The 22,559-nt window shown below is 42.5% G+C and overlaps 3 protein-coding genes across 5 annotated transcripts; 2 read left to right on the forward strand and 1 right to left on the reverse strand.

The window, feature by feature from the left end:
* The first annotated feature begins 1,849 nt into the window (after positions 1 to 1,849).
* Positions 1,850 to 4,495, forward strand: LOC128759609 (solute carrier family 25 member 44-like). Of its 3 annotated transcripts, none has more exons than XR_008414599.1 (4): positions 1,850 to 2,097; positions 2,605 to 3,257; positions 3,517 to 3,639; positions 3,757 to 3,904. XR_008414599.1 is itself a non-coding variant. In XM_053866699.1 (4 exons), the coding sequence occupies exons 2-4, from the start codon at positions 2,636 to 2,638 to the stop codon at positions 3,946 to 3,948; spliced, it is 942 nt and encodes a 313-aa protein (XP_053722674.1). In that variant the 5' UTR covers positions 1,851 to 2,097; positions 2,609 to 2,635; the 3' UTR covers positions 3,949 to 4,495. The 3 variants fall into 3 exon arrangements, 2 of the variants coding, with proteins under 2 accessions (XP_053722674.1, XP_053722673.1); XM_053866699.1 differs by having other exon boundaries at positions 1,851 to 2,097; positions 2,609 to 3,257; positions 3,512 to 3,639; positions 3,757 to 4,495; XM_053866698.1 differs by having other exon boundaries at positions 1,852 to 2,097; positions 3,512 to 3,639; positions 3,757 to 4,495.
* A 145-nt stretch (positions 4,496 to 4,640) lies between these two features.
* On the forward strand, positions 4,641 to 6,451 carry birc5a (baculoviral IAP repeat containing 5a). Its single transcript, XM_053866701.1, has 4 exons — positions 4,641 to 4,867; positions 5,144 to 5,253; positions 5,332 to 5,449; positions 6,107 to 6,451. Exons 1-4 carry the CDS (start codon positions 4,760 to 4,762, stop codon positions 6,188 to 6,190), a joined length of 420 nt encoding a protein of 139 aa, XP_053722676.1. The 5' UTR covers positions 4,641 to 4,759; the 3' UTR covers positions 6,191 to 6,451.
* An 825-nt stretch (positions 6,452 to 7,276) lies between these two features.
* LOC128759155 (paired amphipathic helix protein Sin3a-like) lies at positions 7,277 to 21,948 on the reverse strand. The gene is made up of 21 exons (XM_053865897.1): positions 21,747 to 21,948; positions 19,662 to 19,872; positions 19,169 to 19,336; positions 18,165 to 18,271; positions 17,770 to 18,085; positions 17,434 to 17,685; positions 17,113 to 17,265; positions 16,659 to 16,811; positions 16,450 to 16,533; positions 16,244 to 16,362; positions 15,911 to 16,136; positions 15,718 to 15,834; positions 15,214 to 15,452; positions 14,959 to 15,142; positions 14,039 to 14,615; positions 13,788 to 13,957; positions 13,479 to 13,652; positions 13,307 to 13,393; positions 11,013 to 11,107; positions 9,166 to 9,370; positions 7,277 to 8,707 (listed from the first exon to the last, which is right to left on the reverse strand). Exons 2-21 carry the CDS (start codon positions 19,848 to 19,850, stop codon positions 8,489 to 8,491), a joined length of 3,834 nt encoding a protein of 1,277 aa, XP_053721872.1. The 5' UTR covers positions 19,851 to 19,872; positions 21,747 to 21,948; the 3' UTR covers positions 7,277 to 8,488.
* Between the last annotated feature and the right edge of the window lie 611 nt (positions 21,949 to 22,559).

A 22,559-nucleotide genomic window follows, 5' to 3' on the forward strand; every position in this document is an offset into this window, starting at 1 on the left:
ATTAATAGCAACCAAGAGCCCCCCACCATTCAGGGGTCAGTCTAGTTTTCCTTGGACGACATCACTTCAGTCCATTTGGAAGAGACCACCTGGTATTTGCTGCAATAGATGAGTGGTTGCTGTAAAATATAAAGGTCCTTGATGAAAAAAGAAAAAAAGGGAAGGTAATTAATGAAATAAAAAGGTATGAGTTTTCACGCGGGGGGGAGAAATGACGTTTTCTAAGGATATGAAAAGAGGCCGATGTTGTCGAGCTTATATAATAATGTATCCTTGAGCAGCAATGATGGAGACAAACGTATGCTGGTGAACATTTCTCTGAGAGCCCAACTGGAGGACACAGGAAGGGGAAGTCGGTGAAAATAGAATAATGGACCATGTTAGATGGGAGTCCTTATACAATGAGGCTCTCAACGGCCACATTGCACCTGCTTTGAAACCTGTTTTAAGAGCAATAGTGGGCACTCACATTTCATAATGCCGTTTCACCATGTTGACTCATTTCCTCCCTTGTCTAATTTGCTTCTTATCAGAAATGTGTTTTTCCATCACTGAGCCCAAAATATGCATCTTTACTGGGTCACCTCAGACCAGGAGGCCAGAGTCGTGCATTGAGTAATTATGGACAGAGACTCTTAAAGTCCTCTTAAAATCTGGGTGCTGAAATGAGAGCTTCCTTGTTCCTCCATGGCAGCTAGATGTCTTGTTTGAGCAAGGGAACCCATCAGGATCGATCATCCGATCGATCTCAATCCCCAAGGTGACACTCCATGCCATGCATTACTTTGTTCTTCTCTTGACAGAAGACAGTGGACACTTTGGGGACACAGCAAGCAAACCTTGGCCGATAGCTCCTAACTGAAATGTGAATAATACATTAGTAACACCATCAACACAGTCTCCTATTGCGTTCACGCATCTCAACTGCCGATAAGGATGCCAGAAGCCTTTGTTATGAGGCTCTTAAACAAAGCACATTTCCAACGTCACCACTATTAAAAAATGGTGTTTTGCTTTGCATTAATTGTTGCATAGGTGAAGCAACAGCAGTCTGCCAACTGATTTGTTTTCATATCCTCATCCTTCATTGATAGGTTGTTGAGATTTGGGTTAAATTTCCCAAGGCGTTTGGGTCCACTCTGACTCACGGGGTGCAGGACTAAGATGTATCATAGTAAGTGTGAGGATGTAATCCTGCTCTTTCTCACATCTATGGACTAGAGACTCTTAGAATTCCAGTTGACCAGAACCACACAGGCCCCTGAGCATGTGTTGACTATCATCTACTCGAATGCATAAAGGAGATTCAAAACACCGCACCTCAAGGAAGCTAGTTTCATCTGTGACAATATCACCAACATACCATGACCATGTGTGACCGTGTTGCCAATCCTCTTTGCCACTTCTCTAACTGTGGAACAGTGGAAATGCTTTCCGTGATAGAGATGCATCAGACAGCATTAGTCTTTGGTCACATTGGACTAAATGTTAATGATGAACGAGGAAAAGAGGGAGACAACTAATGTGGTTCGTGTACGCAGAGAGGAGACTCACGTGATACAGATGATGATAAAAGCTGAAAGATTCAAATTCTTTTTTTTTTTACATCAGAATAATAGTCCAAAGCCACAAGCCTTTCAAAAATAACCCCACATTCACCAAGCATCACTTTCTACAAACCTGCCTCAAATGGGAGCCACATCAAATCACTAAATTACTGTGGGTGAGTAGGGAAAATATACCGTTATATTGATGTAAACAGAGACCACAACAGGGGAAGAAAACTTCGGAGGACAGAATGAACGCTACGCAGTGTAGTACTGCAGTCCACACGGGGTGGCAGTATGGTCCCCCTTGTTGTTTGGGAGTCGCTGTGAATCCAAGAGAAGAAGAAGAAGAACCGGTCGCTGGTTGCTCACCGCTTCATAGTTAACGTGAAATGGCTGTGTGGCTTCTGCTGACAAGATTCCATCATCCGTGTCTTAGATTGCGTTAATATGTAGATGATGATGGCAAGTCGGGCGTTCGACCAGTCGCCGAATGTCCAGCTGACGTACGTAACGTGTGCGAGGCAATGACGTCAACATCTGTCGAAAGGTCAGTCTCTACACTGCCTTTTTCCCCACAAAGCAAATGGAAACAAAAGTGCATTTGTTTCAGATTGTTACGTTTCCGTGTCAAGTCGTGCAGCCTGTTTTAGCGGAACGTTTTTCATTTAATTTTAGGGTGGTTTGGTGGCGCATTAGCCTGTAGCTCCTGTTAGCTTCCCTGTCGCCCTTCCACTTCCGCCCACAGTTGGGGTGTTTAAAAAAAGACCCAACTCGTCAGCGTTTCGGTAAATGGGAAGGAAGTCGTTCTTTACACGTAGAGACCAAACACAACCATCAGATCTGGTGGAGGAACAGGATAGATGCGTCATGAATCTTATATTCACTCATATCTTCTTTGCTTGGGCTCGCATGTCTCACTCAGGGCTGTAAAACATGATATGGACAAAAGTTAATAATTGTCTGAGTCAGGTGTTTGTGTCTGTACAAGATACTGTGAGACCTTTTTGTTTGTGCTTCAACATGTTCAATGTTTCAATCCTCATCGTGTCCCCAGATAGAAGCCATCTGATGCCTCGCTAGAGAAGATGCAGCAGAAGAGGAACATCCAGATCATAGAATGGGAGGACCTGGACAAAAGGAAGTTCTACTCTTTCGGAGTCTTCATGACGATGACCATTCGGGCCACGGTGTACCCAGCCACCCTGATCCGCACCCGCCTGCAGGTCCAGAGGGGTAAATCTCTCTACAGCGGGACCTTTGACGCCTTCTTCAAGATCTTGAGAACGGAGGGTGTGCGTGGCTTGTACCGGGGCTTCATGGTGAACACCTTCACCCTCATTTCAGGACAGGCCTACATTACCACCTACGAGCTGGTACGAAAGTACGTGTCTGAGTATTCGGACAGCAACACGGTCAAATCACTGGTGGCTGGAGGCTCAGCATCCCTGGTGGCACAGAGCATCACTGTTCCCATAGATGTTGTTTCACAGCAGCTCATGATGCAGGGTCAAGGGGAACACCTCACTCGCTTCCGCCTCAAGCCGCAGAATGGGAAAACGAAAAGACTGTTTGGACAGACGAGAAACATTGTGGCCCAGATATTTGCTGCTGATGGATTCCATGGCTTCTACAGAGGATATGTAGCATCCTTACTCACCTATATTCCAAACAGTGCTGTGTGGTGGCCTTTCTATCATTTTTACGCTGGTAAGCCTCACGTTTTACAGTCAGGCTTTTAGCTAGGAGGGTGTCCGGGCGTCTGCAAAACATGAAAAAATGGACTCCACATTCTCGACCGCATCTGCTGCCTTATACCAGCGTAATCAGGCGGCCAAGATACGGTCAAGAAATGTTTTGCAGACGCCCGGACGCCCTCCAAGCTAAAAGCCTGGTTTTACCTGCTGTCAGTTCTGCTTTAATCGGTCCATTTAACCACCAACATGCCTGTGGCTGTTCAACAGAACAGCTCTCCAAAATGGCACCCAGTGACTGCCCTCATCTGGTTCTCCAAGCCATGGCAGGACCACTTGCCGCCGCTACTGCTTCGACTGTCACCAATCCGATGGACGTCGTCAGAGCCAGAGTTCAGGTGTGCAATCATTGTCGTCGTCATCAAGCACAACTACTGAAACTGTCCTCACGTTCATCGGTGGTCTCAAGTACTGGCTCTGTTAAACGCCTTAATGACATCTTGTGGTTCCTCTAGGTTGAAGGACGGACCTCAGTCACTGAAACATTCAAGCAGCTGATCACCGAGGAGGGTTTTTGGGGAATGACCAAAGGACTTTCTGCACGCATCATTTCGTCCACTCCCACTGCCATCGTCATGGTTGTCGGCTATGAGACACTGAAAAAACTCAGCTTGAGGCCGGAGCTGGTGGATTCCAGACATTGGTAGAATTTTGTCAGACCCGAGTCGTACGTGAGAGAAGATCGAGGCTTTATAGAGGTAAAACCCTTAGTTCACAGTAGCTCAGGATGAATTTGAAAAATGAAAAAATCAGGGGGAGATTACTTCTGGCTAAGTACTAAATACACATTTGCACCGACCTTGTTCATGAACAGTGGCAACACTGAGCTGGTGGTCTCCACAGATCTGCAAGGTTTCTTGTTACAGCTTTGCACAACAATGAGTTATAACTGCAACGAACATGTACGGCACATCATCTGCAGTGCTTTTACAAAATGACTATCTGTGGTTGGTAACACTGATGATGGATGGATGGATTTTAAACAACTTGATGTATAGTATTTCTCTGGAAGCCACCTGTACATCTTGTATTTTTTTCCTGTAAAATGTGATTCCATTCTGTGTAATTATAATATTTATATAATGTGTGTGTTGTTTCAGTGGACTTCAGAATAACTTGACATGTGCTTTCCTCCTCTTGTTAGAGTTTCTCCATGTACTTTGGAGCTGAATCAGCGCTAATATTATCAAATGGTTGAGTTAGCAGGGCTCAATTGATGGAACACCAATACAAGCACGAACAGCAATAACCGGAAGGAAGTGCGCGAACGCCATCGTCCATTATGACTCACTCGAACACAGGGCGTCGCTGTGTGCTTAGTAAGCGAGCAAGACAACAGACACGTGACCTCCGTAGACCAATGGAATCGCCTCGACGGAAGTGGGGAAATTTGAAAACGTCGTGAAGCGCACTTCCAAGCGTTGGTTCCGTCGCAGTGGACTGTGAAGAGCTTGTGAAATGGAAGCACAGATGGCGAGGGAATTTGAGTTGTTTATTTACGAGAACAGACTGAAGACATTTCAAGACTGGCCCTTCAACGAAGACTGTGTCTGCACACCGGAGAAGGTACGTTGACGGTCGAAGCTAAATTAGCAACATGTGCTAACATTTTATGATCCACCCTTATTGTGTCCTTGTTCTCGCGCAATGTGAACTTGCTTCTGTTTCAGCAGTACACAGTTTGTTCGACCTTCCTTTAGATGGTGCACATGTTTACAGTGTGACTATTTGCTCTGAAATGATAGTTATTGTGAAACAATTGCTTCCCGGTGGATGATCAAAACGTTATTTCGCCATGTATTAGACCTCACTGGAGTTGTCTTCTTACCTTATTCCTCACAGATGGCAAAATCTGGTTTCATTCACAAGCCACTTGACAACAGCCCGGACGTGGCTATGTGCTTCTTTTGCCTCAAGGAGTTGGAAGGCTGGGAACCTGAGGATGATCCACAGTAAGAGATCATGACACACAATTGTTTCGACTCGGCTCGACTTAAATAAAAAAAAAATCACAAATTCTTGTACCACAGAAAAGAACACAGGTCTCATTCATCTGGCTGTGGGTTCCTCAACCTGAAGAAGAATGTGGAAGATCTGACTGTAGAAGAGATACTCAAGTTGCAAAAGGAGAGACTCAAGAACATTGTTGTGAGTTTCAAATGCAATTGAAATGCAAAAGTGCATGTGTGTCGAAGTAACATATGGCTGTCTTTGAACTTACTTCTCAATATTCTGTCAAACCGTTGTGACTGGGCTTTTGCCTCTGCAATGTTCTATAAAGATCCAAAGACAGCAGTGACCTGTGTGAAGGGGTTGTTGTCGCAAAGGCACAACATGAACGGATAAAGTCATGATATTTAAACAAGCATTATAGAGAATAATTTGGTTCATCCTCTTTTATTCTGTTATTGCCTGTTCAGGATGTGAATGTCATTCATAATTTATTTTTTTTGTCATTGGAAGTGACCCAGATTTCTCCCAGATGATGATAAGACAATGGAAAACGGGCATCATAGTGTTTTTCAGCCATTGGTCCAAGGAACCGACACACAAATGGCACTGTGAAAAATGAACAATCAGGTTGTCTGCTGAGAAACATGCCCTTGGTGGTATTTTGGGTCGTTGCAATGCTCAGCAAAGTACATGGATGTTTTGTGGTGTCCTCCTCTGCCCCCAAACACACAATGCATCATCTTCTGGGAGACGCCTGGGTCATTTCTCATCAGTTGATTGATGTTTCACTCTGAGTTTCCATCCAGTTCCTCTGAATTCAAACTCGTATATGTTCTGTTCTTCCACTTGTAGACAAAATCCTGTAAAGAAGGAATCAACAAATTCAAGGACGCTGCCAAAGTGAAAAGACAAAAGATTCTGAAGAAGTGCTCGTAAAAGGACTGTTGCGAACGCAGCTGTTTTATTTTTGCTACACTGCACTTTTTATCCTGTTTGTTTTATTTTTTTTTAACTCTATGTATCTTTGTATTAAGTAAAAGTTCAAGTAAACAGCGTTTTTCCCCTCTTCCCTTTGATGAAAGTGGACACCAGTATAGATCAGACATGACCTTTGTTCTGACCAAACATTTTGTGGCACTGTGGATGGCTATTCAACGTCAACATGTACAAATGTGTTCCTGCTGGTAACTATAATAAACTCAGTTCACTCTTGAATGATTTCAGAGACGGTCAGACTCTGCACAGCAGCCCCCCCCCATCTTAACCTGTATTTTGTGTGTGTGTGTCTCTCCTCATGTCCACATTCATGAACTCTGGTTGTCTTCTTCAGCTAATGTGTTCTGTGTCTCTTCCCTCAATGTATCTAAACAGAGTCCTGACTTTTCAAACTTCCCTGTCAGTTGACTCACTCTGTCCTTACTAGCGTGTCCCCATGAAAACCTGAGCATCTTCAACTCAGTCTATCACCAAGCTGTGAGAGCTGCAGTGATCTACTTGATCTATCGAACACGTTAATGCAGTTCAGGCCGTTGGGAAGTAGATTCAACAAGAACAGAACTGTAAGTTGGAACTGGAAATGCGAATGACCACATACGGGAGAAAGTGACTAAAATATATGGCTCGACCAATGACACAGATACTTCAGCCTGATCTCCTGGCGCACATTTGCACGAGGAAACTTGTTGCCATCACTCTGGAAAACTGGACACATTTTGCACTAACAGCTCTTTATACAGATTTCTCCAATGTTTGCAAGATTTGGGGGATGAAATGTGTCACATCAGTTACAGTTAGAAACCTGCCGAAGGAAAACGTGGCAGTAGAAATGAGCTAAGGTCTGCTGGGCATCCTCTGCCTTTCTCCAGGTTTTTCCTGGCATGTCCTGACTGAGGAACACCTCATGATCCTTTGGCAACTGTCCTATTAATGATAACAGAATACTGTAGTTAAAAGTGCAGCCATGATAAACTTCTGAGAGCCAACACAGGCTCAAAAAACAGAATAAGAAAAGGTGAGATTCCGTTTATTGAAAGAATATTTTAATGTCAAACACTAAAACTCATGAACAACATCGAAAAGAGCAGAGAAACATTAAAAGGAGGTACAAACAAATGTCCAGGTTTTATGAAGGAAATGAAAATACAGATTGTCAGGTTGATACACGGCAAAAGGAACGACCCAGGAAAGTTTTTAATCCGACAGCCTCAAAATATCTTTTCCAATCAAGTGTAAAAGTGATGTGGATTTCCATTTTCACAAAAATACCCAAGGCTAGTGACACGCTTTAAAAAGACAGCCATATTTCAATAAATAAACAGCAGAGGGAGAAATGTTTTGACATCCATCCTAAAACATTCTCAGAAGGGGAACTGCGTTCACGGTGGATTATTGCCATTTTTGTTGTGAAAACTGTACACGCAGAACAGTAGACATTCAAAAAAAAAAATCTAGAAAAACAAAAACAGATGCAGTGAAGACGGATTCTCACCCTCGTCATTTTTATTTACAAACGAGTTTGGCTACATTCAATCCTGTTAAAACTGCAGTGACGAAGGGTAAAAATTTGGGAAAGGTTGCCTTTAAAATGTTTTCTTTTTTGTTTATTTTCTCAGTTTTAACATAGGGAGGGAGAAGAACACCCTAAGTGGATCAAGGTCTACAACACCTCTTTGGTTTAAAAAAAAAGAAAAAAAAACAAAGAAAAAAGATTTCCTTAAAAAAAATTGCAACATCTAACATCAATGTGTTCATGTCACTACACAGACTATAAAAATTCTACATATACACACATTTACAGTTGTAACATGAGTGTAACAACAAGGGGGCATATAAACAGGGGTGATCGTGAACATTTATGACAGGAACCAGAAGATGAAAGGTTTTAGTTTGCCAGGTTCAATTTTCTCAAATGGCTTTTTACAGAGCTGCAGGGTTCCACGTTCAGAACGACCAGCAACAAATTGAAAAACTGTACCAAATGCTTCCTCTGTACAGGTTAGACACAACCAAAAACAAGCGTTTTGGTCCGGTGGTACTGAAAGCTGATCTTGCAACAACACTTTTCGTATCAGAGTGAAAGTGGAAAAGGAGCTAACGGGGAGTGTGTCCACAGCTGTGATCAGCAGCACTGAATACTTACAGTGACGTTTCTGTTCCTGAACTGGTTCTGTCTGGGAGAAGGTACGGAATCCTTGAGGGATTTTGGCAGGATGGAAGATAGCAGTACACAGGTGTCTATGACGCTGGGTACTTCACCCGGTACTTGTTAACTGTGAGGTAATGCAGAACTTCGGGGCAGCAGGTGGTGGAACAAGCTGCCATGTCTTCCTGTCCTTCTCCCATCAACCACCTGCGACTGCCAGCCGCCATGTCGCTTGTCACATGCTCTTTGGCCCACGAGTCCAACCAGGAGTGGAAGCGTTTGTGGAGACGTCTGTGGACTCGCTGGTGGGACTGGAGGGGACAAACGGGAGAAAGCTTTTAACAAAGAACTGTCTTCATAGACACGTGAAAACTACTTGTTGTAATGATGGACGTCAGCAGCACAATGACTGATCAGCTGACTTCAACGCCACACCCAGTTCCCCCCACACCTGACAGTCGAGGGGAACGGGTATTAAACTGAAGCACAGGATGACAAGGATCAACCTCTGCTGACTTGTTCAGAGAGGGTGAGCTCAATTGGTTCAACTGTTCATAAGCACATATAAGTTGCTTTTAAATGCAACTATGGCCACTTCACACATGCAACATGGTTGTTCCAAATGTACTTAACAGCAGACTTGGACGTCAATATTTTTTGTGAAATTTCGGCATGAATTCCACCTTTATAACACAGTCATCCGAGTCATAGTTGCGTGACCACAAGCGTGTTAAAAACAGCACGGGGTTGACCTGCTCCCCAGCCTTACCTGGTGAGCCCGCGTGAGTGCCGTGTGTCGGTACATGAAGTCGGCTGACTTGCACACATACACCATCTTGTACGAGTTGAGCTTGAACATGCACTTTATCTTCAGCTCTTTTTCATCCGGGAATTTCTCAGAGGGGTCTTTGGCCAGCCTCTCCTGCTGCAGCTGCTCCCAACCTCTCTGGCACTTGCGGATCTTTCTCAGGTTCCTGAATTCCAGACAATAGAAAGCAACTGTCAGCACACCAACGACGGACTTCCTATGACTTCTCAATGCCCAATAAGGTGTTACTGAAAGCAGGCTACTTGACCATAACAGGTAATTTTACAGCGTTTAAAATGTCAAATTTGAGAGGACTGTCCTTTAAGAATCAACACCCATGCATCTCCATATAAGAAGTAACCAAATAAAACTGTGTGAAATGTGGATCTATAAGAGCAGCAGAGATTTTACACTTTTGTCGCACATGGTTCAGATCAACATGCGGTTTTTCTAGAGCCAATTTGATCCAAATGGTCACAAATCAAAGTTCTCATGTTCACCCAACCTGAATGAAAGTGTTAAATATTTACTTACCACAGAGGGTTGAGGTGGGCGAAGACTGAAACCATCAAGCATATATTTGCATTCAGAGTCTTTCCAGGCCAATTTCAGGTAAACAGCTCGAGACAAACACTACAGAAAGGGTAGCCTGATCGGGTACCAATCAGAATGATCTGAGAATAGTTTGTACATGGTCGATGGAAGTATGTGCACATCAGTGTTATGATCATGAGATGAAGATCCAAAACAACTGGAAATAAGGAAGGACTGAATTTAAATCAGAGAGTTTAAGTGTTTAGTCTTCATCTTGCTGCTGAACTCTGATAGATTTGCAGAGGAAAGACGTGGTGATGATGTCCCAATGACCAAACACAAGCCAGATTTATGCAATGGGTTGAATAAAGCAACAGTAATTTTGAAGAGCCGTTTACAATGTGCATGGGAATGGACAGCCATCTCAAAAGCAGAAATAACAAAACAAAACAAAACCTCCCAAAAGAAAACAGATAAGCAGCATCATGCCTCAAATGGCAGGGAAGAAATACACCAAGATATGAACATATAATTTAGACAATGCTTTATTTACAAACCTATTCCTTTGTACAAGTGCTGCAGATCAAAGGGCTCGTGTTTAAAAAAAGACCACAAATCTTTCACACCAGTGGAAAGCCAAAGTCGTATAACAGAGTGCACCGTCCATCACAAAATAGTCCATAACAAACTTCTCTTTGAACGACGTACAGACACATTAGAGATACAAAACAACATGATCACGAGGTAAAGGGTCTTTACAGGATCGAGTCCGAAGAAACCCAGAGCCAAGACACGGTGGAGAAAATTCAACGAAACAGAAACGTGTTTGTGTTTTCAGTTATGTGTCACTAACAAATTACACAACCAGTCATTTTAATGCAACTCTGTGAAGTCAATGTGTTCAAGAGGACAACAGACCATGGTTAAGCTCAAACTAATTCTATTCTCTCCTTTGGCCCCCAACAGAATGAAGTACCATCACGAAAGAGTGGCCAATATCACAAATAAATACTTGATAACTGCTTTTGACATGTAAAGTGCAATCTTTAGACCACAAAAACTTGAATTTCAAGAGACCTTCACAAGAGTCAAAAATCTTGGTCGATTGCAGTGAAGAGCTCCAGCTTTAAAAATGATGATGATCCCGGGATCACGCCAGAACTTCCCTGGCCTCTCAAACCTGACTACTTGGGCAGCTTCGCCCTTGTGTTTCTTTCTATTCAGACTTTTAAAAAGTGCTGACTATGGGGAGGGAGACGTGTCTGGAGTCTCACCTGGGGAGAAACACCGGCTTCTGGGCCAAATGATCCCGCAGCTCAGGAGACGCAGAATCTGTGTTCAGGTACCGCTCCATGTAGTCCAACCATCTCTGTTGAGAGAGCGCAATGATGTTTGCTTCAACGTTCGCTGAAACATACAAACCAACTGCTCTGCAAAGCTGTAGTTAGGATTAGCATGTTACATTTCCCACTGCCACTTCATCTACCTCAACAATTTTCATGAAGTTTAGGCAAAACAAGGTTTCTGGGTTACGTGCAAACCCAGTCGACAGCTTGGTCGACCTCCAAATGGGAGCTCAACAAGGAAACTGATGGCCAACGTTACCACCACAGCACCACCAAATGTTTCTGGGTTAAACACCGCTGCTGACCTGATTGTGGGATTAAAGATGACCTACAACCAATATTTGACAGCACCACTTATTCAGGACAAACATCTCACAATTTGGCTGCTTCAAGTTCCATCTGCTGAATGAAGTGCAGATGATGTGCAGCAAGGAAGGAATCGACTATTAAATGGGAGGTAAGAAAAACACACAGCTCTGCATTGGAGCCAAGAACACAAACGATACACAGTTTCCGATTAACGTGAATGAGTACTCTCCCATAGCGTTGTTTTAAAACGACACATTTTACAAGGCTAAGCGCGCCCCCCTGTGGACAAAACAGTCAACATACAAAGCGAATAGCAATGAATGGAATTTGCTATTGACTGCAATTCAGGCTTTCAATACAGCAAGGTATTGCCCAATTGGGAATGCCCTATTGGGAATTTCTCTTCGGAGATGAATAAAGTATCTATCTATCCAACATACTGATTACTAACAGAGTTTCCCTTCCAGTCACACCAGTTGTTTTCTGATGAATTATGTTCAGGCTTTACAGGGACCTGGAAAAAACTCAACATCTACTGCTTTTACTGGACCACCTGGGGTAGAAATAATAAGTAAGGGCCGGTTAAAAAAAATCTATTCAGCAATATATTGTGATCCTACCTACCCCTAATGCCACAGCTAGTCAGCAAAACCCCTAACTGATTCACCTTATTGGCCAGTGTTCATGACAGTGACATTCATGACACAACTCTTGAGAACACTGGTGGTTACTGAGGCTGAGTGGGTTTGTTAGATGGAGTCATGTCGATGTGACATTTACGATGTAATCTTCTGATACGGATTTTTATCAACAATAACATGATTTAAAGCCAGGTCGTTTAGCTTTCACGTTGTTATTATCTAGACGTGGATCGTCGCTATGGAGTATTTCTATTCAGCTTAGTGGAGCCCATGTATAACTGTGCGTGACGTCGTCTCAACAGAGACAGGCCTGAGAGCCCATAACCCGCCACTGGATACCTGTAAACGTGTGAGCGTAATTTGTAATTAACAATCCATGTTGATTATGAGTTGATTCAGATGTTGCAGTGCGCTGACGTCACGGCCTCTGACTTCATGTAAGCAGCATTGAACACTAATTCCTTCTTCACTGATGTGAGACAGACCCAGTGGAGAGGAAAACACAAACCTGCTACATCCTTGCTCATCAGTCGTGTTTCAGCGACACTGCTTTGACATCTGATTATGTTGATCAGCTACATCTGCACACTTCTTACTATACAGCTAGAAATGAAGGGACCTGATTCAGATGCAATATTGTTCCAAAATGTTGGGTGAGGTTCATCGATATTTCCAAGAGGTAAGAAATTCATGCACTCCATTTCTGTGTTCATATGGAATTGACATGTTTCACACTTTAGTGCTCCAAATGCTCAAATAGGTTATGGTGTAAATTTTGTTTTCAGAATTTTTTTATTACTCAATATGTGACATGACATGTCACAAATGTTCACTACAAATGTTTCCACTTCTTACTCAAGCAACATCAAATCCTTAGAATTAGATGAACTGAATCGATCATCAACATGCAACCTAGAAAATCAAATGGTGAGGTTCAAGGCACTACACAGCCCCAGTTAATGCTGATAGGTGCAAACAATTCTATTCACCCCTCAGATTGCAGCACATCAGGGTGGTGGATCTTGAGCGTCACAAATGATCAGCTATATGTATTTGTATAAGACTTCAAGTCAGCGTGGTTGACACATGTTCAATAATTTATGTTATCTAGTGTCATTCCAATCAAAAAGATGGCGAGGAGTGTGACTGAAACAAAGACTAGAGACATAAAGACTAGAATGACATAAATAAAAACTAATTAATGTAAAAGCACACGTTGATTTGGACTAAATATATATGGTGAAATAGCTCAGACTAAATATGGATTATTACCTCAGCGGGCTCATCAGGGTTATCTTCTTCAGTGTCCAGCAGCTCGAGACCAAGAGTAACAGAGCCTTGGTTCTTCACAAATGTGAGCTAAGTAGAAAAAGAAGACACATGAGAGACATGTACACCTCTATGCAAGATATTTAAACGGAGGGTTTTATACTGTTCGTGGTACCTTGATGCAGTTCTCCTCGGACATTAGCTGCTCTGCCTTGCGCTGGTAGGTAGCCTCTGCTGTGGCACGGGATGCATGGGTGGACAAAGAACCTCCTGTGGCTTTATTGGCACTTTGGCTCAAGTACAAGTCTGTCACACGGGAGCACACGTCATCCGTAACGAGATGCTGGAGCTGAGACACAAATACAATTCATCAGAGAACCTGAAACTCAGCGGCAACTCAAGTTTTTTAATGTAAAGTGAAAATTTTATATTATGTGAAAATATGAAAAATAATGAAATGAGGGAAAACAATCTGTGCTTTTACTTGTCTGACGATGTTCTGAATGAGTTTGTCCATGGTGAAGGCAATGTAAGCATGGATAGTGAACATTTCCCTCAGGGAATCCTCGTACTGAGCTGGCTCCATGTTCCCATCCAAGAGGTTTCGCACCATTTCCAAAAACACTGAGTAATAATCCTCGACTTCAACATCCACTGAAACGACATAGCAGTTGAAAATGAACAGTGAAATCCGATGTTTATCATGAAGAGTAAATTTCAGTAGATTTAACTTACTTGGCTCCTTCAATTTAAGTTGAATGGCTGGATTGTCAGTCTTTTCTTTCTTGATCCCGAGCACTTCTCTTTCCCACTCTTTCTCCTGACTGTCTTCCACAATCTGTTTCTCTGCCTGCCCATAGATGCGGAGCAAACGCGAACAGAGGATGTGATGGAGACGGAAGAAAATGTACCAATTGTTGTTGACCAGGAAGAGGTTATAAGCATCGTCGGTGCCTCGCAACTTTTGAGCGGCGGTGTTGCTGAACAGGAGCTTGGACTTCGAACCACTGCGTGGCAGGCCATTGTGCTGCTTGGAACCATCCCCTTCCATCTCCACATCCTCTGGTTCTTCTTCTTCCTCTTCTTCCACATCTGACAGCTCGCCACGTTTGGCAAAAAGAAGATCAGGAATGAAGTGGCTGATGATCTGTTTGATCTTGTACTTGTCTTCTTTCTGGATGCCCTGTCTCTTCACGTGGTGGATGATGAGTGCCGCAGCATCTTCCAGGATCTGGCTGTCATCATAAGTCAGATTTATGTGGGGACCACTTGGTGGGGCAGCAGTGGTCTCTTCTGATGCTCGCTCCTGACGCTGTGGGAACAAACGTTATAGGAGAATATTGATGACATCCTCTTGGTTTACACTGCTTTAAGTTTTTCTCAATGACACTGTCTTAGATACAGGCCAAACAGGTTTTGATCTTTGGTTTTGTTCAGCAAGAAATTGTATTAATTTACAATGTCTATCACAGTCTCCCAACCAAATTTCCTACCCATCAAGGCTAACCTGATACTAGTGACAGATCACAAATTACCACTAGACGACCAATAGACCACCAAAAGTACAGCATATTTGATGTGAAGTCTAACCATTCATCCAAGTACAATTTTAAAGCTCTTCAATAATATGAACTTAATACAGAAAGACTTCTTACCTCATCAAACAGCATTTCAATTTCATTAAGAAGCGTTTTGGAGCGTAGAACTTTAATATCGTTCTGTTTAAAGTTGATTCCCTGGTGATCGAGGGACTTTAGGTAATACTTCTCATTCTGCTCCCTCCAGATCTTATTGAATCCTCTTTGTGCTTCTCTCCACTCTTCATCCTTTTGTTTTAACCTGAAAAGGGAGAAATGAAGTTTTACAGACTGAATAACATGGAGTCCAGCAAAAAAACTTGATGTGCAGACCTTTTGAGGACTATTGGTACAGCAGCAGCTGGATTCTTCTTCAATCCATCAATGATGTCATTGGCTCTTTCTCCGTATAATCTCTGGATAGCCTTACGGTGAACAACTTCAGAGGAGCCGCCCAGTGTGTTGTCCAGTTTAAATCGCAGCTGTTCCTCCGCAGACATGCGCGAAAGACGCTGCTGCACGGACTCAAGTGCACGAATTGTGGCAAGATTGGTCTCCAATACAACGTCCAGCTACGGAGGTGAAGTGAAGAAAGATTGCTCGATAAGGTTTGACAAACTGTTATGACATCCATTATACTAACTACATATTTATGTGAATACAATAGTTAGAAAAAAATAAGGAAGGGAATTAAAGGGTGAAATTTGATTTAAAAGTGTTCCTAAATGAGCTCTAGTAACCATCTTTGGGGGGCAGGGTAAACAATATTCTTAACCTTAATGTAGCTTTTTTTAAGCGAAATGAGTGATGATCAGACTTCACATGTCATGTTCTTACCTCAAATCGTTCATCCTCACATCTATAAATGTGCTCTTCATACTGGGTCTTTTTGGAGCTGACAAAGGTGGAATCCTCAGACCATGAAGGAAATGACACCCAAGTATCATTGAGAACCTGAGGAAAGTTGTTCAGGTCAAAGTTAGTGATACTAATCAAAAAAATTATAATAAAAGAACAGCAATGTTCATACCTCTCTACACAGAGGCGTCCTTCCTGTGCATTTGGGCTGCTGGTAGCTCTTCGGCAGCGCTCTGTAGCTAGAGCCCAGCCTCTTACAGGAAGCATAATCGATCTCCATGGCGATGCCTTCCATTGCACGTTCTTTCGGCAGACTCTCTGCGTGACTCAAGTCACCATGGTTTGACTCCCGGTAGCCCAAGAAATTCTTGAACCATGAAAACAGCTCTGGGAATTTTCTGTAAAAGAATACGAGGCAGTGCACATGAATGTTGAAACCCATTTAGTTAAACGACATCAACATGTGACAATGGAGATACTATGGTACATTGCCTGAACCACTCACCCAAGAAAAGGGATAACCAACTGAACCAGCTCAGCCCTTGAAATCACCTCCTGGTTGAAGATGTATAAGCATCGAAGGAAACTGTCGTAGGCCTCAGAGCTCCTCAGAGCCTTTTTTACCTAAAACACATCCAAAGTAGACCATAAGTTCAACAAGAAGACAACATGGGATGAAAAGGTTTCAACTAGGAGTGTTCTTCATTGTACCTTCTCAAAGAACATGGTTTCCGTGCTGGTGCTGTGTTTGCCCACTTCACTTAAATGCTCCTTCCCCAGCAGTTTGTGCTTCTTCTGGAATAATAAATCTCATTTAAAAACGTCAATAGTCATACCCGATTGTTCTATTGTTGTTAGATTTGACCACATCTTTCCTTCACAAAACCAACTCCAACAACTAACAAAACTGAAGTTTGTACCTTCAAGGTGGGAACAAGTCCTGGTGTCAATGGTCTCTTGAGCAACAGACCATTCTGACCCAGTCTTGGTTTGTTCAGTAAGGGTCTCTTTACTGTCCCTCCATGATCATTACGCACAGACTCGGCACCTTCTGGAGAAGCCTTGCCTAAGAGCTGAAGAGAGACATTAACTAAATTTAGTTGCTTCAACTACAAAATAAAAACGCAATTGAATCTTTCTTTTTAAGCAGTTAAGGGCTCAGGCTTTAGGTGACATAGGTTTTAAATTAAGCAAATGACCCAAACAATCCATTTAATAATCTTTAATCAACTGTAAGGACTCAAAAGGCCATGAGGTAGTTGCTCTGACCTTGAGATTGTCTTAGACACTTAATTGTCATGTTGAGTTTAAAAAAAAAAAGTTTAAAGCCAACAAATTAAGGACCTAGCAGTAAGTATACACCAGCAGACTTACCACTGAACTGTTTGCATCAGGCAAAAACTGTCCAAACTCAGACAGCAAATCCTCCTGATTCTTGAAGAGTCTCGCAACCTGAGTGTAGACTTCCTGCTCAGTCAGTGATGGAGTATAGTTGCCACCAGCTTCTTTTGCATTCCGCTGCTCTTTCTAAAAGTTTGGTTATTGAAACAGGAAATGTTATTATCAATCTTACTTGCCATGTTGGTGATATGACAAATGACAGTGAATTTAAGACATTATCTTTTTTTCTTTCACTACTGAGATGTGACTATTTTTAAACTGTTTATTCACAAATATCTTCAATAAGAACCTCACTTGGTATGTGTGCAGGATTTCCAGGAAGGCCTTGTAGATGTCTGGTTGACCTTGGAAACGGTTCTTGATCTTATTAACGTAGTTTATAGCATGGTTGAACTCCACTGGCTGATTGTTCTGAAGCGGTGGCCCACCAGATGGAGGGCTGTTGACAGGAGCATGGCACTGAACTGAAGGCGAACGAGGAGAACTGAAGGATGGGATTGATGGGTTAGGTTGGCTGGTCGGGGTATGCGCTGGAGACTGCAATGGCTTTATCGTGTAAAGAGGAAGAGAAACCAAACATTAACACCAGGTTTAGCACAAACAGTTCAAATAGTGATGGCATGTTAATACCTTGTTGGTTTTTGTCACAGGAGGGTGGGCAGGGGTGGGTGGAGTGGTTGTGGTGTGCGAGCTGGTCTGAGGGAGGCTCTGGTGCTGGTATGGGCTTGCTGGTTGAGTGGGTGCTCCAGTCACTGGTATGTTCTGAACAGAGATCCCATGAGGTGTGATGTAATGGATCTGTCCAGGTGTGGTCACATTAACCAGATCATTGGTCTGAACTTCAATCTTGTATCCAGGTGGCAAAAAGGTGTTGAAACCCATAATAAGTTCTGGGTGACCTTTGAAGAGCTGGGACACGCGGCTGATAACCCCAGGGGTGTCGATGCTGTAGGTATGGGCATAGTTCGCAATTTCAGTCAAAGCACAAAACTGCCCACAAAACAATCACGCACCATTCTACTCACCTTTGAGACTTGAACTCCTTCATTATGTCAAGGAAATCGTTATATACATGTGGTTGATGTCCAAACTGAAGCTTCACTTGATCCAAGTAAGACAAAGCATCTTCAACCTGCAAATTAAATATGGGAAAAAAATAAAGGATTTGAAGTAACTAAAGAAGAAAGCCATCAAAGACATGGCCTTGAGAACTTTATTGTAACAATCTCTAATGTTCAGAATAAAGCCAGTGTCTATTGACATTGATTGGTGAGATACTCCCTCAACCAATTCAATAATCAATATAAATCTTATGTGTTTCTGAAAATGCCACTAAGGTCAGCATCTGATTTTTTTTCAGCATGACGTGCCCTTAAATGCGCTGTCAGTAATTGTGTCTCACCTTAAATTACAGACAAGAATTCACTAAGTGGTTTCCATTAAAAAGGTCACACCACCCGTTGTTCAAATAACCACTGCACGTGACCTAGCAGCTGGCAAATAAAAGGTCTATAATCCGAAAAAAATCCAGCCCAAAGTATGTAAACAACAACTGGACTGCGGTCCATAGAATTTTCATTGGCAATGAAAATTCAGCTCGCCACATCTGTCATGGTAATGAAGTTCTCTTCTTCATCGGGTCTGGCAAGCCAACCATGTCAACCATCTTAAGTCTGTGATTCATGCATTTAGATTAAGCTTTTTATTTTACTTTATAGTTAATGTCAGGGACCTTCTTCAGTAGGCATGTTCTGTTTTGCTGCAGTGACAAAATTAGATTGATGTACTTTGTTAATCCCAAGGTGGTAAATGGTAAGCCGTAAGACACAATAACAAAGGGGTCAGAGTCATTTTGATAAGTGTCAATATAAAAAGTAACAGTACATATAAATTACGAGATACTTGTCCCCTGTAAATGGACATATGACTTGTAGGAACAAGTGTCCAAAAAAAAAAAAAATCGATGTGTCGGGATTCTGGAGATGAGATTTGGTTAAATCACATCTTTATGAGGTAGTTAGTGACGTACCTTGAGTCTCTGAAACTGTGACTGTCCTTGTGCAGAGGACATAGGTGCCGGTGCGTGAATATGAACCTGGCCCTGGGACTGGACAGCAATGCTGTGAGCCTGTGGACCAACATGGGGCCCAGCATTATTGTGTCCACTTCCACTTGTGTTCTGTGACATTGCAGACACCTGAATGAGGAAGAAAAGTTATTCAAAACAAAAAGAACCTCATTCAATCACCCGCTGACTAATCTGAACATTTTTTAAACAAAATACTCCCTATGATTTTCTTGCTAATATGTTTTAGCCCAAAAAAAATGCTAGAAAAAAAATAACCTGAGTTATGGGGAAGTAAAAGTAGATTAATTTATGCATGTCAGTTTAACAATATGCAATGGGATTCGATTAGACTAGACTGCCTCTGTTCTTCCCACATTATGAATTTGCACACACATGTAACATTCTAAGCAGCAACGTTCTAAGCTTTTTGCATTACTAGTAATTGATCTTTTACCTGGTAACCTTGTGGTATAGAGTATTGGATGCCACTAGATGGCTGCATGGTGTCTTTCGTTGCCTCAATCACTTTGGGGGCTGTGACCAGAGCCCGGGACTGGAAAGTCTCTGTGTTACTCTGAACAAGGGTGCGACGCTGTTGCTGCGAAACAAATATTTGTTCCAAGTCCTCCACGCGTCTCTTCATTGTATGACCATACTCAGAGGGGCTAAACAAAGAGATGACAAATAGATGAGCCAATCTTATTTCTTCAGGAATGCGAGTTATCTACACTCTTTGGTTTTGACTTCTCTATTTTTGCAAAATTGTCTGCAAAGCGTTTTTCTCTGTATAGTGTAGTTGAAAAATTAGTGTCTACTTTGGATATTATTAGTAAATGTGAGGGGAAAAACTGCAAATGTTTGCATTTCATACAAAATGCTAAATTTGGAATCTTTAAACAGACAAATGCGATACTTCCAAATATCAATTAATAATTTATTGTTCGTGTAAAAACGGTAAACAAAGCTTCCCTGATTCTTTGACATTTTTCCCTTTAGACTTTTTCATTGAAATACCACTATGAGTGAATTTGCTGTCTTAGTTCAATGCTGAAAATTTTCGAAAACGTTTGAGACAAACATTCTTCGTGGGAACAAAAGAACTGAAAACATAGTCTTTAGTCCAAATTTTACATTTGATTTAGAAACCAGTTGAGCATGTTAATTAGAACTCGGATAGGTGGTACAACATGACAAAAGAAGCAAGATTGCTAGTTTCTCATAAATTATATACTTATGAATGGCAGCCTGCTATATTAATCACACCCTGGGTTTTTGTTGATGCAGAAGTGAGGTACCAGTGTCCTGTTGATTAAATAACCATTTCAAATGCCACTTTTCAACACACACCGACAACTACCACACTGTTATTTTAGAAGTAGGCAAGCCAGGAAGGTGAGAACATCCCTGTTTAAGACGACAATTTAACGAACTTAAATTAAATAGACTGATCAGAACAAGTGCCGTTTGGTTTGTTTAAAAAAGTTGAAATATTTTAGCAGTGAGGTGAACAGATGTGTAACTCAGCATTTGACTAATATACGGTGTAAAACAATGTCACTAATTCGTTATTGCACATTCAAGTTTCTAGATTTAAGGTTGATTCAAACAGTAAAAGACCGATCGAAGTCTCCTCAATGCCGCCGAGCAGCAAGTTATTGACGCTCCCTATGGTGACGTCACAGCCTCCACAATGGGGAGGAGTCGAGGAGCCTCACCGCCCTACAGTCCGATTTTCGGAGAAACACGGCGACGGAGCCTTCAGCCTGTCGGATGCATTTTCCGGCCTAAATCATCGGAACCTCCGGCTTTAAACGTTTTAGATCGCTTTTCGAATATTTTTCGGGCTAAATAAATGCGAAATGAGGTAATTCGTCTTGAGAGTGGGCAGTAATTTTAGCGGATTAACGCTCAGGCACATAGGCTGCTGCAGCTCATCTCATCCCCTCCCCCTCTCTGCCGAACAGGGAGCTCTCGCTTGTCGGATGGCTGTCGTTGGCCTTCGTACCACACTCAAGTTGAATGGCAAGCAAGACGACGTGAAACGTCCACACACGCGGTGGCATTATGGCCGAATATTCGGTTTACTGTTGACACAATTCTGTCAAGTTTGTACCGAGTCCTCAGTAACGGGAACTCCAGACGAGCCGATCATGCTGTTGTCCAAGTAGCCTTAACCTTATCGCAACAACCACGGCTCGTCGCGGCTAGCGGGTGGATTGTGAAATATCCCGAAACCAACTAATAAATGTTGATAAAAGTTACATTCATTTCTCAACGAGCAACCAGAAGTGGCCACGGAGAGCTAGCTAGCGTGCTAACTCTCCCGAAACTCGCTGACTGTAACTTTGCTTCGGTGCTAGCGGATACAGCTACAAACAAGTGGTTTATATAAAACGAAAAAAAATCCTCGTTTTGCGTCACAATAGCGCAGCCGCTACACCCGGCTTGTAGTAATCTGTTTGACAAGGTTACGTAGCAGCTAGGCACGTTAGCACAACAACCACCCGCCATCAGTGCAGGCTAAGCTCGGCTAACTTACCTTGCAGGACAGCCGCCAGTCACAAGCTGGAACCCAAACCAGGGCAACCGAAGCTCCCGCTGTCACCTGCACCCAGCTGTGGTGTTTGGGGGAGTAGTAGCGAGTGAAAATGTCAAAATGTGGAAAAGTCCGTTCAACGGCTGCGTCGCTAACAACAGTATGTATGGAGCGGTGTTCCGTGAACATGGAGGCGTGTTCACGCAGGGGGCGGAGCCATTCTCCGCACACTCGACTGTGATTTGACGGCGATGGTGGATGAAAACAAATAACAGTGGAAGCTCACAGCCAGCTGGCCACCGTGTCGTCACTTCTCAAGCTTGAAATAAAACACATGCATTCAGAGGTTTCATAAAAATCTACACTGATGGACACTATCGATAGTTATTGTCTTAAAAGTAACCCATTTTCAGATCTTACCAAACAGCGATCAGTGCATCGCCCACAGTTTGTCATCACAAACTGAAAGTCCAAGGGACATCCATCCCATTCATATCAGTTGCTCATTAGATTTTTCCATTTCCAGCAACTAATGATACACAAACTAATGTAACTATAAATCACAGAGTCTTCGGTGTTCACCAAGTATTATTAATATGGACACTATTGTGTTCCTGAAAATAGAAAAAAACGAGTTGACAGGCCTTTGAGTTAAAATTCCTTTTGAAACTGTCTTTGAGTTAGTCATATTCTCTAGTCATATCAGTTTTAGAAAGTACATCCAACAAGAAATTAACTCCCAATTGGAATCCTGAGAATATTTAAATGACTCCACTTGTGATTTTCCTGCTTCCATCACCCTAAACCAGAGCGAGA

Source organism: Synchiropus splendidus, chromosome 5 (assembly GCF_027744825.2).
Source record: "Synchiropus splendidus isolate RoL2022-P1 chromosome 5, RoL_Sspl_1.0, whole genome shotgun sequence".
Lineage (NCBI taxonomy): Eukaryota > Metazoa > Chordata > Actinopteri > Syngnathiformes > Callionymidae > Synchiropus > Synchiropus splendidus.

Bases quoted from the DNA above. Each gene is read 5' to 3' on its own strand.
- LOC128759609 (XM_053866699.1), top strand. From the start codon at position 2,636: ATGCAGCAGAAGAGGAACATCCAGATCATAGAATGGGAGGACCTGGAC. The intron at 3,258-3,511 runs GTAAGCCTCACG...GCTGTTCAACAG, and splicing joins TTTCTATCATTTTTACGCTG to AACAGCTCTCCAAAATGGCA. The intron at 3,640-3,756 runs GTGTGCAATCAT...TGGTTCCTCTAG, and splicing joins TCGTCAGAGCCAGAGTTCAG to GTTGAAGGACGGACCTCAGT.
- birc5a (XM_053866701.1), top strand. From the start codon at position 4,760: ATGGAAGCACAGATGGCGAGGGAATTTGAGTTGTTTATTTACGAGAAC. The intron at 4,868-5,143 runs GTACGTTGACGG...TATTCCTCACAG, and splicing joins GTGTCTGCACACCGGAGAAG to ATGGCAAAATCTGGTTTCAT. The intron at 5,450-6,106 runs GTGAGTTTCAAA...TTCCACTTGTAG, and splicing joins AGAGACTCAAGAACATTGTT to ACAAAATCCTGTAAAGAAGG.
- LOC128759155 (XM_053865897.1), bottom strand. From the start codon at position 19,850: ATGAAGAGACGCGTGGAGGACTTGGAACAAATATTTGTTTCGCAGCAA. The intron at 15,143-15,213 runs GTCTGCACATCA...CTCCCTTTTCAG, and splicing joins GTACCAATAGTCCTCAAAAG to GTTAAAACAAAAGGATGAAG. The intron at 9,371-11,012 runs GTGAGACTCCAG...TCTGGAATTCAG, and splicing joins AAGCCGGTGTTTCTCCCCAG to GAACCTGAGAAAGATCCGCA.